The 13,760-nt window shown below is 44.8% G+C and overlaps 2 protein-coding genes and 1 pseudogene across 2 annotated transcripts in view; 1 reads left to right on the top strand and 2 right to left on the bottom strand.

Annotated features, from left to right (window-relative positions):
• The window catches only part of LOC138772313 (nuclear factor 7, ovary-like), a 35,332-nt gene that overhangs the window by 11,687 nt on the left and 9,885 nt on the right, over window positions 1–13,760 (bottom strand). The gene's annotated exons all lie outside the window — the stretch shown is intronic.
• On the bottom strand, window positions 1,835–3,470 carry LOC138771912 (E3 ubiquitin/ISG15 ligase TRIM25-like). The gene has a single exon (XM_069951914.1). The coding sequence runs from the start codon at window positions 3,468–3,470 to the stop codon at window positions 1,851–1,853; it is 1,620 nt and encodes a 539-aa protein (XP_069808015.1). The 3' UTR covers window positions 1,835–1,850.
• LOC138771913 (E3 ubiquitin-protein ligase TRIM7-like) lies at window positions 6,474–8,108 on the top strand (annotated as a pseudogene).

The raw sequence follows: 13,760 nt of genomic DNA on the forward strand, positions 1-13,760 counted from the left end.
GGGTGCATTCACACAGACAGATTTAGCTGACAGATTTTTGAAGCCAAAGCCAGGAATGGAGTTGAAAAGAGGAGAAATCTCAGTTTTTCCTTTATTACCTGTTCTCTGTTTATAGTCTGTTCCTGGCTTTGGCTTCAAACATCGGTCAGATAAATCTCTCTGTTTAGGCATCCTAAGGTACTATGCTGTGCACCTGAGCTAGGTTCCCTTTAATCCAATAGATGTATATCACAAGGGCTTTTTTAGTGGCTGGGAACACTGGCCACAATACTATAATTCTGTGGCGCATGTGTAATCTTCCTTTCCCGCACTTATTTGGGGAGGGTCATACCAGGTAAGGGCCAGGGTGGTGGATGGGCCGCTAGCCTGCCAGTCAAGGGCCAGTGCCGTGTGCTTGCCCCCCAGGCTAAAATCTGCCAGCCAGCCCCTGTCCATGACTCTTGTGAATTGTGAACACAGCTAGGCTATAATACAGACCGATTTAAGAAAAGTATTTACAATGTTATTTTAAAAAGGTTTTATTTGAAGAAATAATCTTGGTTCATCACATGTAGCAGTAACATTAACTACAGAAGAGGAAAAGAAAAAGGGGGGGGGGTCATCATAATGAAACATTCATTACAATAGGACAGAACTAGTGTTGGACTCGGATTTGTTAGACTCAAATCGTTGGTCCTAGAGTAAATGTTAATTAAAAAGTTCAGTCAATTGGTGATGGACTGTATAAATACAATCAAACCTGGAAACAAGAACAGTTGCCCAACATACACAGTATATAGAGTATAGATACATATGGTAAATTAACAGGTTCGATGATTAGATAAGTTCATAAGGCATTGTTAGAAAGCATTTAAAGGGAATCTGTCAAAAAGACAATGCAGTTTAATCTATCAAGATCGGGTTATAGAGCAGGAAGAGCCGAGCAAATTGAGATATATAAAATAAATTCTATAAATATATATATATATATATTTTTTTTTTTATATATATATAACTTAATGGGAAAAGATTCAGTATAAACTTGTATCTGAAATCTGAAATCTCTGATCATTCTGAGTTTAGGAGTCCAGTGGGCGGTGTCACTTAATGGACTGGACTCTTTAGCATGGGAACAGAGATTTCAATCCATACATTACAAGTTATATATCTTTATGAGAAAAGATTCAGTATATCAATCCACTCAGCTCCTTCTGCTCTATAACATAATACCAATAGCTTAGGTAAAATTTTCACACCGACAGGTTTCTTTTAAAGGGGTAGTGCGGTGCTAAGCAATTATTCACAAAATAACACATTACAAAGTTATACAACCGTGTTCCCCGTGGCTGAGCATAACTGCGCTCAGCCAATCGCGGCTGAGGGGGGCCGGCATGAGAGACTGCTGGAGCGGTCTGGCCAGCTTCCCGAAGACGTCATTGACACAAGATGGCAGAGGGGGTCGGGGGGGGGGGGGGGGGCGACACGAATCAGGTGAGTATAATGCACTACACTTCCGGGTCTGGCGTGGGGGGGGGGCATTCACATACATAACACACATTACAAAGTTGTATAACTTTGTAATGCGTGTTATTTTGTGAATAATTGCTTAGCGCCACACTACCCCTTTAAGCCACAGATTCCACAGGTAATAAAACAAGTTACCCAATTTTTATATCTATATCTAAGCTCATTTACTGAGCATATACCCCTGTAGCATCCACATTACCATTAAATTGCTGTACAATAACCTATGTTTTCCACACTAATATTACTTCACTATTAACATAACTGCCCTGGTTTATTATTGGCGGAAACAGGATGGTCTTACAATATATATTCTTTCAGGTTTAAAAAAAAAAAAAAAAAAAAGTCTAATTTAAGACTTTCACCCAAGCTTTATTTGATACAGCGATCACTGGGTATAGAGGCTTTGTGAAGGTGGTATTGTAGGTATATAAATGCCTCATTGGGTTACCCAGCTCATAAAAGGACAGTAGGCCAGACGTATAATCCAGATATATCCTCACTTTATAGCTGGAAGTTTGGGATAATGGAAATTCATTCCCATCATATTTTACTGAATACAGATTCTTTAAGCTGCGTAGACCCCATGATTTATTATTTGCACCAATGTGGGAACATTCTCCATTTCTTTCTATACTTGGATAGGTCATCCCAACTCTCCAGGCTCCCTCCTTACTTCCTTCTACATCCCAGTAAAGTCTGACATTAGAAAAACCCTTTATGCTTAAAACTCTATAATACTCAAATCTCTCCAGGTTTTCTGGACGACCCTGATTCACTTCTGACCAGGAAGCGGTTTTCAGGTCATCTGAGATATGTACATCATTAGACGCGGTGTTCACATCCAGTAATATCCCAGAAGCTTCCTGCACATAGTAACCCTTCTGTAGGCCGGACATTATGTCCATCATACCAGAGGTCAGGGTCTTGAAGATCAGATCTTCTCCCAGATCAGCAGCTACGGTCTCTTTCAGGTTCTGGTCACCATCCTCGATCACATCAGTAAAGTCACGTCTGTCTGCTTGTAAGTAGAGTAAAGGATCCGACATCTGACATAGATCTTCTATATAACATATTTCTCTGGACAGATTGTCCTTCTTTGATTCCAGCTGTTGGATCAGATCAGAGACAGACAGTGACACCTGCTCTTGTTGCTTGGAGATCTCATTCAGAACATGATTCTCCAAGTTATCCACTTTCATCCTGATGTCTCTGAACTGAACTCGGACTCTCTCCACAATACCAGCTGTTTTCCCAGGAATCTGTCTTAGATAATTCTGGAGACTCTGGACTCTCTTTTCAATCTCTTCACTTTCTTTGATAAAATTGTCTTGAATAGTCTTTAGGTTCTCTTTTTTCTGTTTATAGGCTTCATTTATTACTTCAACTTTGTGTCCTCTGTGCTTGTCACCCAGGCAGCAGGAGACGCATAGACACTCGGCATCCTCGGTGCAGTAATATGTGAGGACTTTCTTGTGGTGAGGGCATCTTCTGTTGCTGAAGGACTTTGTTGGTTGGATTAGGACATGTTCCGGGGACTTGCTGTGTGCAGTCAGGTGAAGGTCACACAAAGAAGCTTCACACAACAGGCAGGTTTTAGAAGCAACCACAGGTGTGTGAACACAGTACGTGCAGAATACCTCACATTCTTCCTGTCCCTTCTGAGAAAGGACATGGCCTGCTATGTTACGTAATGTGGTGTTCCTTTGCAGCACAGGACGCTCCGGAAACTCTGCTCTGCACTGAGGGCAGGTATAAGCGGCAGATCCGTTCTGTGTATCCAGAACATCCTCAATACACTCCCGGCAGTAGTTGTGTCCACACTGAAGTGTTATTGGATCATTGTAGAGGTTCAGGCAGATAGAACAGGTCAGCTCGTCTTTCAAGTCAGCAGAAGCCATTGTTGTCTGGTAACGCGAAGGATAGATACTGAAAGCTTCCATAGGGTAGATACGGAAAGCTTCCATAGGGTGGGTACTAGTTTATGTACACGTCTCTAGAAGGTTTGTCATGTTTTCACTACTGGTAATATTAACTCCTTGTATCCCCTGTCCGGTAAGGCATTGTGGAGCACTGTCCCTGGCCAGCCCCTTTTAGTGATTATTAGTGGAGAATTATCAGTACATTAAAACTTCACAGGAATGGTGCCTAGAATGAAGGCAAGAGACATACCTTCATCCTAAGTGCCCTGTGCACAATAGGGAGCTATCAGCAGGTTAGTTTCCCTTTAAGATGAATCGAGGCACAGACAACACATTGCCTAGATGTAACGTGCATCACAACCCCAGAAGCAACCACACAGTGAGGACGGAGCAGTACAATACAGCCAGTGGCGTAGGAGACATGGAGGAGAGTGCAGGTTATTGTTTTTAAATCACCCCCTTCCTGGGCATATAACTAAGAACTCCCCATCCAGTGCAACCCCCTTTAAATGTAGGCCTAACTCTTATTAATCCTTCTTATTTAAGAGAATTGCCATTTTTCCTGTGTCTACCGGCGTTTTTTTCTACTGCAGGTCACGCGCAATGACAATTTCATTGTGCCCAGCCTGCAGAAGACGTGTATTATTTTATTTAGACGTGTATTATTTTATTTGTGGCTTTCTACTTTTCCACATTTTACTGTTCCGCTAGGGGACTTTAAAAAATAAAAAAATATTGGCGACAGGTACGCTTTAAGTATTCAGCAGGAGTTTAGATCACAAGCAGTTTTGCAATATACTGTGTTTTCCAGCGTATAAAAAGACTGATGATTTTAAGAGGATTCAAAAGTAGTGTTCTACACCGGGAAATGTTAACCCCCACCTGACCGCAGAAGGGTTTACCAGCTGCAGCCAGTCACCCACTTCCAAATTATAACCTATATAGAGGTTGTATATCAACTGGGGGGCAATTAATGTAGGCTATTTATGTTACTATGCATGCTTACCAGAAGATAATGCTTTGTTGTGCATCAATTCAGTCACTACAATGTCACTGTGTGGTTACAGAGGTTTTGGTGCTATGTGGCAGGAGAGCCAACCATACAATGCAAGTGCAGTGTCCCAGAACAGAGTTTCTCTACTTATTTCTCAAAAGTGTATGTCTATGTCTGGGTCAGTCAGTATTTTATTGCCTCTGTTCTGGAAAGTTATGGTCCACTGCAAACTGCGTTTTATGTCACCCCTCATAGTATTCAGGTCTGTTGTTTCACCTATTTCCTGTATACATTCAGTTCTATGTGCCTAATGGTGTGATGATGCAATGGCTTGGTGTCACATGACTGTTCCCTGCTTCCATGGTAACCCCAATGGCGATCGAGCTTTGGCTGAGAATACCATGTGACTTCCTCTCTGCCTCAGTCCTGTCTTCCACCTTCAGGGGGATAGGTTGTGTGTGTGTCCTTTCTCCACTGTTAAGAGAGAAAATGCTCTGCTGCAGCATTACCAGAAGTGTTCCTGGCTGTGTCCTTATTCTCAAGTCTCAAGATCCTCATCTATACTAAAGATCTGGGTGTTGTCTTCAGTCGTTTCCCTCATCATCTTCCTTCATCAACAGCAAGTATTCATCTCAGTTTCATTCCGCCCAGCATCTCAACTTCAGTATCACTACTACTACCATCATTCAGTACGCTATCATCACAGCCTTTTGCAGCGTCACCCATTACTCTGCTTTATTCAAGTCTGCCTTATACCCGGTTGCATCCGGAGAGACTGTTGCTAAGAGTTACCACCATTATAATAAATACACAACTACCGTTGTTTCTGAACCTTGGCATTGGTGTAATTATTGGTGCCCTGACTAAGGACAGCAAAGAATTGCTTGGCCTCCGTTGGTCAGGTTCCGGGTCTACAGCTGCTATCCCTCATGCCCATACTGTGACATACCATCAGGCAAGTGGCTAACCGGGGCCCTACCCAGTCCTACCACCTACTACTACCCTCAGCGGAGTGGCCCAGCGCACAAGCACCCCCAGGATTTTTTTATGCTGAATGTGGTGCAGTTTATATTAGCACTGCAGTGTACTATGCCTGTATTCAGCATAGCAGATCAGACTCTGACTTAAGGCCCTATTACAAGGAGCGATTATTGGCCAAATTGGGAAGATAATCGTCCTGTGTAATAGAAGGCAACGATTAGCCAACATGAACAATGTCGGCTGACCGCTGCTGTCCTGTGTCTTTCAACATGTTAAAAGACAAACGACAAATATAGCAGCGATCTGCTGCCATCAATCCGTGGAATAGAAGCGGCAGCAGCAGACAGCCGCTAACCTCTATGGGCCTCTAGCGATCACCTGAGCAGCCCCCCTGTACTCACCTGCTTGCTGCCGACCAGTGAAATAGCGGCAGCAGCAAGTAGGGAACAGTCGCCCTGTGGAATAGGGGCTATTTAGGCAGTCTAGTCGGCTTCCGTAGTTATGACTTGGAGGCCTCTGGTTGTCAGAGCTACAATCAGGAATCTGCAATCACTTCACAGATTTCTCCCTCTGTTCCCCATAAAAGATGCTGCAGTCGCAATGTCCATCGGGATCAGAATGTGATTACTGTTCCAATAGTTGTGGTGGTTGTCTGGCAACATACAGAGTCTGCCCTGGATTACACAGGCACAGTTTGAGCGTGTTTCATACATGGACTCACCAGCATGCCCATATGCGGGAAGGGTTAAAAAGTTTCCCTGAGGTGCTCCGACTGGGTGTGTAAGATACATGGAATTGCATAAACATGCCATCAGCATTACAACCTTTTTCATTCTCAGCACCTGAAGGGGTCCCAGAGGTCAACCCTTCACTTTATAGAGAAGGGAGAATCCCTTTAATAGTTGTTCTGGATAAAGAATGACTTGCATGACACGCCACAGATGTAAGGATGATTAAGAGTTAACATATCAGTTGGGAGGGGTTAAAATTTTTTTAAATTCTAGGCTCCACCTTCCTAAGGCAGAAGTTTTGATTTCCCATAAAGGGTGTGGAGTTTTAGCTGAATGACCTATACAGGTGGTCAGTCACACTATACATTACCTTCAGTCTCATTTCTAGGCTGTCCACTATGGCATCTGCCGCTCTAAAAGAGGAGTTAACCTGCTCCATCTGTCTGAACATTTACACAGATCCGGTAAGTTTGAGATGTGGACACAGCTTCTGTCGGGAGTGTATTCAGAATGTGCTGGAGACACAGCTTACATCTACAGCGCCTTCTTGTTGTGCTTGTCCTGAATGCAGAGCAGAGTTTCACGAGTTGCCATCGCTGCAGAAGAACGTAAGTCTGCATAACATAGCAAGCCATTTCCTCTGTGCTCAGAAAGAACAGGCGGCAGCACAGATCTTTTGCACTTATTGTATTCAGTCTCATGTTCCAGCGGTAAAATGCTGTCTCTTATGTGATGCTTCATTGTGCGATAACCACTTGAAGGTACACAGCAAGTCATCGGAACACATTCTAATGGAATCGACCACGTCAACAGTGAACAGAACATGTTCCACCCATGAGAAGGTCCTCTTGTATTACTGCACTGAGGATGCCACTTGTATCTGTGTCTCCTGTAGCCTGGCTGGAGAACACAGGGGCCACCAGGTTGAACCATTAAATGAGGCTGCAAAGAAAATGAAAGAAAGTCTAAGGAAACTTATGGGACACCTAACCTCAAAGAAGCAGCAGAACAAGAGAGATTTTCAGACATTGCAAGACTATCAAGCAGATTTGTTGGAAAAAGCACTTGTCATAAAGGGAAAAGTCACCACCATATTTAGAGATATCCGAAGACAGCTGGATTTCCTAGAGAAGAAAGTATTGTGTGAGCTGTCCAGTCAGGAGGAGCAAGAGACCCGTTCAATCTCAGACCTGATTGAACAGCTGGAAATTAAGAAGGAGAAGTTGTGACATCCTTTATATCAAGGAGTTATTTTATATGACCGACCCATTAACTGTCTTGCAAGCAGGAAGATCTCATTTCCCAGATATTGATAGAAATAACCAGCAGGTTCTGAGTGAAGGAACGGATGTACTCTATTCTATAAATGGATTGGATGAAGGCCTGATAGTCGCTACCATGTACAAGGGTCTGGAGGACATCGTGACTGGTATAAAAAGGAGATCCTACGTCCCAGCAGACTCTGACATTTTGTTGGATGTAAATACAGCGGCCAACACCCTGGATGTTTCCGTAGACTTAAAATTTGCATCTAGTTCAGCAAAACGGAAAGATCGCCCAGGAACACCAGAGAGATTTCAGTGGCATCAGGTTTTAAGCAACAAGAGCTTTTCCACAGGGCAACATTATTGGGAGGCTGAAACTGGAAAAAACGGAATATTAAGGGTAGGAGTAGCTTATGCCACTGTAGAAAGACAAGACGTGCCATCTTTTGTTGGAAATAATACAAAGTCCTGGGGTTTGCGTAGGTATAGAGGGGAGTATGCTTTTTATCATAACCAAAAAATTGTTGAGTTACCTCACAAACCTTCCTGTCAGACACTGGCCATATATTTAGATTATGAGGCCGGACAATTGTCTTTTTATGAGCTAACCGACCCCATCAGACACCTATACACCACTAAAACAACCTTCACTGAACCAGTTCACCCAGGATTCCTTATCAATGAAAACTGCTGGTTCAGAATCCTCAACTGAAGGGGGGGGGGGGGGGTTAGGTAAATCTTTAAAATCAGTAATTATGATAATTTTCACATTTCTTTTATTGCTATGGGGGGGTTTAATGCAGTCTGTCATTAAGGCCACCTACCCATCAGTAATATTGCACGGCCATTGGTGAATGCGGTGGCCTGGTCATGCATACTCCCTTAGTACATTTTAGTGCAAGGTGCAGTCTCATAAGGCAACTGCACGCCAGACAGGAAAAACTTACAAGAGTAACTGTCATTTTTTTTTTTTATTGCAGAAATCAGTAGTATAAGCGATTTTAAGAAACTCTGTAATAGGTTATCAGCCAAAAAAGCCTCCTTCTGTACTCAAGAAGCAATCTCCCAGCCTCCCCCCCTGACTTCTTATCTGTGCATTATCAGGCAAACACGTCTTCATTACAGAGAAGCCAGTGAAGACGGGTTCTGCTCTCTCCATTGTAAGCCTATGAAGGGGGGAGGGGCTGAGGGAGATGAGGGAGCAGGAAGAGGTGACATGAAGGTCAGCTGTTTGTAGACTCTCTGGGCACCTAAACCGCAGGATTCTGGGGTCAGAAAGGTCAGTGCTTATCTATGAACTTACTGAGAGAAGATTGCAGGGTGTTGTGCTGTGCAGGACTGCTCCGTGCTCAGTCACTCCTAACAGGCCCTCCCCTCTCCATAGCCACATAATGGAGACAGAAATCCTGCTTCATTTGATGTGAGGGGGGAGGCTGGGAGATTGCTTTTTCAGTACAGAAGGAAACTCTTTTAGTACATAAAACCTATTAGAGTTTCTTAAAATCGCTTGTACTGTTGATATTTAATGTTTTCAGAAAAATGACCCTGAAATGACAGTTACGCTTTAAGGGATTTTGCCGCCTCCAAAACACCCACTAAACTTAAGTTACATCAGTAGAGTATACAGCGCCAATTCTATATCTGCAACTTTTATATCTTCTATATTCTTGAGCTAAGTAGGCATCACCATGCCCAATTTGTAGGCTTACAACCGTTAAAAAAAAAATACAGGGTTGTGAGCAGGGTGGGTTGGAAGTGACATGAGTCCCATTAAGCCTATGTTACAGTTTCCATTATATTTGGTTTATGGCAGAGGCAGACATAAGTCATCAAGATTTATTGGTTAACAAACTGGTCCAGGTCTCCAGTCACTGGAACAGAGACCTTCTGATACACATTCTGTATTTCCATACACTTATTGTCTCTTGTATTACTGTTTGGCCTGGGGGGGGGGGGGGGAAAGTCCACTTAGTGGGATCTACTGTTCCACACTTGCACCAATTTGAGAAATTACTACCACTTGGGGCACTGCAGATGAGGGAATACTACTAGATAAGTGCAGAGCCCAAGCAATGTGTTCATTAGGGTTTACCTGCAGAGTTGCAGCTGGAAGAAGTCATTGTGGGCCAGATGGACACAAAAAAAAAAAAAGAAGAAAGAAAGTGGACCGCTCCAATCAGAGGCCATAGCCCGTGATTCACTGAATGTAATGGCAAGGTAATCACTTACAGTATATCTGTAAGGATATATAATAGTGTTCATGGTGTGGCAGTGTTATTCGGGCATCATGCAGTGATATCACTGCTACTGAATAAAATGCCCTATACCATTTTGTCAGCATTGGGTGGTTTGGGGGGGGGGGGGGGTGCTGCTTTCTGATTTGCCTTTTGGACAAATTACCCCCATGCTGACATTAATATATAACATGTACTTTATACCATATAGTACTGGTAGAGGCTCCAGTATGGCACTTATAGTATTTAGCTAGTATAGCCATTTAGTAATATTTGCTTGTGAGCCAGCAGTAACTGGCTGCAAATGATGGGTTTGGTTCAATGATGGAATTGGGTCAGCCAGTTTGAATATTTAGGTTTCAAGGGTCACCCACTGAGTTAATTTAGCTGTCGTCGTCGTCGAGTGGATGAGGGGCATGGTCTGCACAGCGGGGTCTACAGCCCAGTACTCTGACCCAGGAAGTCTCCCTTACCTTCCAAATCATAGCAGATCCACTTCAGGCTGGTGCTCATATCAGGGGACAGGACTGTGGAGGTAATCTCTCCATAGCTGTAATCCCTCTCTCCCCGGACAGAGAGCGCTGCATGTATGTGCCCACATCTGTCCTGCTCATTCCTTCCTGCTCCCTGCAGTCTCTGTCCGCCCTTGTGTTTCCCACCCTCTCCATTACTGTACAGTAACTTATAATATCACATATTCTGCGGTTTCTAAATGTTTGTTTCATCTGTTTCACATGTTATTCAGAATAATAAATCATTATATTTATATTTGGGTGTGGAACCAATTGTCTGCATATCAATGATTTCTTATGGGAAAATTTGCTTTGGTTTAAGAGTGGATTTGGATTACAAGCACAGCCCCGGAACGAATTATGCTCGTAATCCAAGGCACCACTGTATCTGTTTTAATATGTTGTATTAATAAACTGCTGCCGTGGCAATTTTATCCAAATAAAAGTGTGATGCATTTTTCAGGGGAAGGTGGTTGGGATCTTTTGGGGTGGGTAGGCTAGCTCCCTAGTCATGCCATTCATACCATTACACCACTGTATTGTCCAATCCTTTAGCTGGGAGGGACTAAGCCACCAATGGAAAATTATAAAGCTCCTTGATGGTTCCTAGGGGTAGACTAGTGCCAGTAAGTATTTTAATATAGAGTGTGTATCCAAGAATTTTTTCCTTCAAGTATTCCTATAGTCAAAGTACACCATGCTAAAAGTCTAAAGGTGTGGTAACTAGCACAAAGGGACAACCTTCATCTACGGCTGGGGGTGACCTATTCTTCTCAGTCAGGACATCCTACAGCTTATTGGATCGTCTGCAGTGGAGCAAAGTTAAGCTACAGCCAAAGTACTCCATTTGTCCTTGCTCTAATCTCAGGTAATCTTAAGTGGCTAGCTACACCCAGTTGTGCAAGCCCAGGGCACATGCTACCAGATCTGGCACTCCAATGTCTCTGGCAAGAGGCGGTAGTACAGGCTATTTTCAAGTACCCCCAACAGTTCTGCTACTACTTTGGCAAGGTCTCCTTGGTAGCCCCCTAATCTACTCTTACAAGTAAAGTCTATCCTAACCAAATCAACTACTATTTACAATTCCATATACCTTCCTGGCCCCAGTGGACTTAAACTTTCCCCCACCGGAATATGCTTTTGTGGTCTGTTCACATCATGCTTGGCTATCCGGTGTCTATTTGAAAAGTTTGTTAGGATCATCCTTATCACATTTCCTAGTAAGGCATTTAAAAACAATATAGACAAGAGAAAGTTACACCTGAGCTATATGGGAGGTCTGCTGCTTTGCTGGCAGTCTGGTTGGCAGTGGTCATTCAATAGCTATTCCAGTGAACCAAGGCATCTAAAGACTAATGCTAAGTTTACTTATTGGCCCGATCGTACGATTAACGATTTCGAAGTAACGATTTTTTTTTTATAACGATCAGCGTTTAGACGGTACGGTATATCGTACGGAAAAATCGTTTTGCGATCGTGCGCCCGCAGCCCGGCCCGCCCGCCCAACCGCAGCCCTTTGCGCCGCCCCGATCACCACCCCCACCGCCAAGAGCATACGTTACCTGCTCCACGCAGCAGGTCTTCCGACATCCCCGGCTCTCATCTTCAGCGCACTGATTGGCTGAAGAGATGAGCCGGGAATTTCAAACGGCTCCTCTTCAGCACTGATTGGCTGAAAGGGAGCCGTTTGAAATTCCTGGCTCCCCTCTTTAGCCGATCAATGCACGGCAGCACTGATTGGCTGAAGAGGAGCCGTTTGAAATTCCCAGCTCATCTCTTCAGCCAATCAGTGCGCTGAAGAGGGGAGTCGGGGGATCTCGAAGACCTGCTGCGCGGACCAGGAAACGTATGCTCTTGGCCGCGGCGGTGGGGGCAATCGGAGCAGCGGGGGTGTCGATCAGAACGGCGGCAGGGGTGGCGATCGAGCCGGCGCAGGGGGCCAGGTGGCAGGACTATCGCGACGACTGTTTACACGGAACGATCGGCGAATTTTTTTTGATCGACGATTTATGAACATGTTAAAAGATCAAAATGAACAATTTTTCGATCGTTCGCAGTGTTTACACGTACAATTATTGTTCGAATTGGATCGTTATCGCGAAAATGTTTACACAGGCAGATTTATCTGACATTTTTTTTAAGCCAAAGTCAGAAACAGACCTAAACTGGGAATGGGTCATAAAGGAAATACTGAGATTTCTTCTCTTTTCAAATCCATTCCAGGTTTTGGCTTCAGATAAATCTGCCTGTGTAAAGGCACCATAACCGTTCAAGTGCATTACGAGTATGGGATTGACCTTTACTGCCTGCAGGACCTGTCCTCTCTCAGAACAGCTATTAGGAGGCTATAAAAGATCATAAAAGTGTAGTAGTAACATCCATGTTGTCTACTACCTAAGTGTTTTATTAAACTTACAGTTTTGCCGGGGGCAGAACCAGTTAATTATAATTCATTAGGTGAGGTCTGACGTTAAAGACTCGCCCCGATTTGGAATATGGTAAAACAAGCTCCACGAGATTTCTGAAACGTTTTAAAGCTGTCTTCAATATATTTTGAGAATGGCGTCTGCTGATCGGACAGATAATGGCTGTGAGGATCCCACAAGGCTGAGATGTGGACACAAGCTCTTCGGGGAGAGCACTGATGTACTGGATACCCTGGAGGGGTCTGGAGATCATACCTGTCCTGAGTGCACAGCCAGGGGTGATTCTAGCCTCTCTGCTGCCCGAGGCGAACTATAGAATGACGCCCCCCCCCCCCCCCCCCCCCCCGTCAATCCGCCCACATTATAATCCACTACTGCCCCCCCCCCCCCCACTGCTGTCCCCAATAAACATAATGTTTGGTCCCTTTCTGCACAGAGGATGTCAGGAAAGGAGGGGGCTAATCCTATAGGAGAGGTCCCAGCAGCACAGAGGATGTCAGGAGAGGAGGGGGCTAATCCTATAGGAGAGATCCCAGCAGCACAGAGGATGTCAGGAGAGGAGGGTGCTAATCCTATAGGAGAAGTCCCAGCAGCACAGAGGATGTCAGGAGAGGAGGGTGCTGATCTTTTAGGACAGGTCACAGCAGCACAGAGAATGTCAGGAGAGGAGGGTGCTGATCTTTTAGGAGATGGTCCCCCTCCTCCCCCCTTATAGATGGTCCCCCTCTTCCCCCCCTTATAGATGGTCCCCCCCCCCCCTTATAGATGGTCCCCCTCTCCCCCCCCCTTATAGATAGTCCCCCTTTCCCCCCTCCCTTATAGATGGTCCCCCTCTCCCCCCTCCCTTATAGATGGTCCCCCTCTCCCCCCTCCCTTATAGATGGTCCCCCTCTTTCCCCTCCCTTATAGATGGTCCCCCTCCCCCCTCTTTCCCCCTTATAGATGGTCCCCCTCTCCCCTCTTTCCCCCTTATAGATGGTCCCCCTCTTTCCCCTCCCTTATAGATGGTCCCCCTCTTCCCCCCCCCCTTATAGACAGTCCCCCTCCCGCCCCTCCCTTATAGATGGTCCCCCCCTTATAGATGGTCCCCCTCTTTCCCCCCTCCCTTATAGATGGCCCCCCCTTATAGATGGTCCCCCTCTTTCCCCCCTCCCTTATAGATGGTCCCCTTCCCCCCCCTATAGATGGTCCC

Source organism: Dendropsophus ebraccatus, chromosome 14 (assembly GCF_027789765.1).
Source record: "Dendropsophus ebraccatus isolate aDenEbr1 chromosome 14, aDenEbr1.pat, whole genome shotgun sequence".
Classification (NCBI taxonomy): Eukaryota; Metazoa; Chordata; class Amphibia; order Anura; family Hylidae; genus Dendropsophus; species Dendropsophus ebraccatus.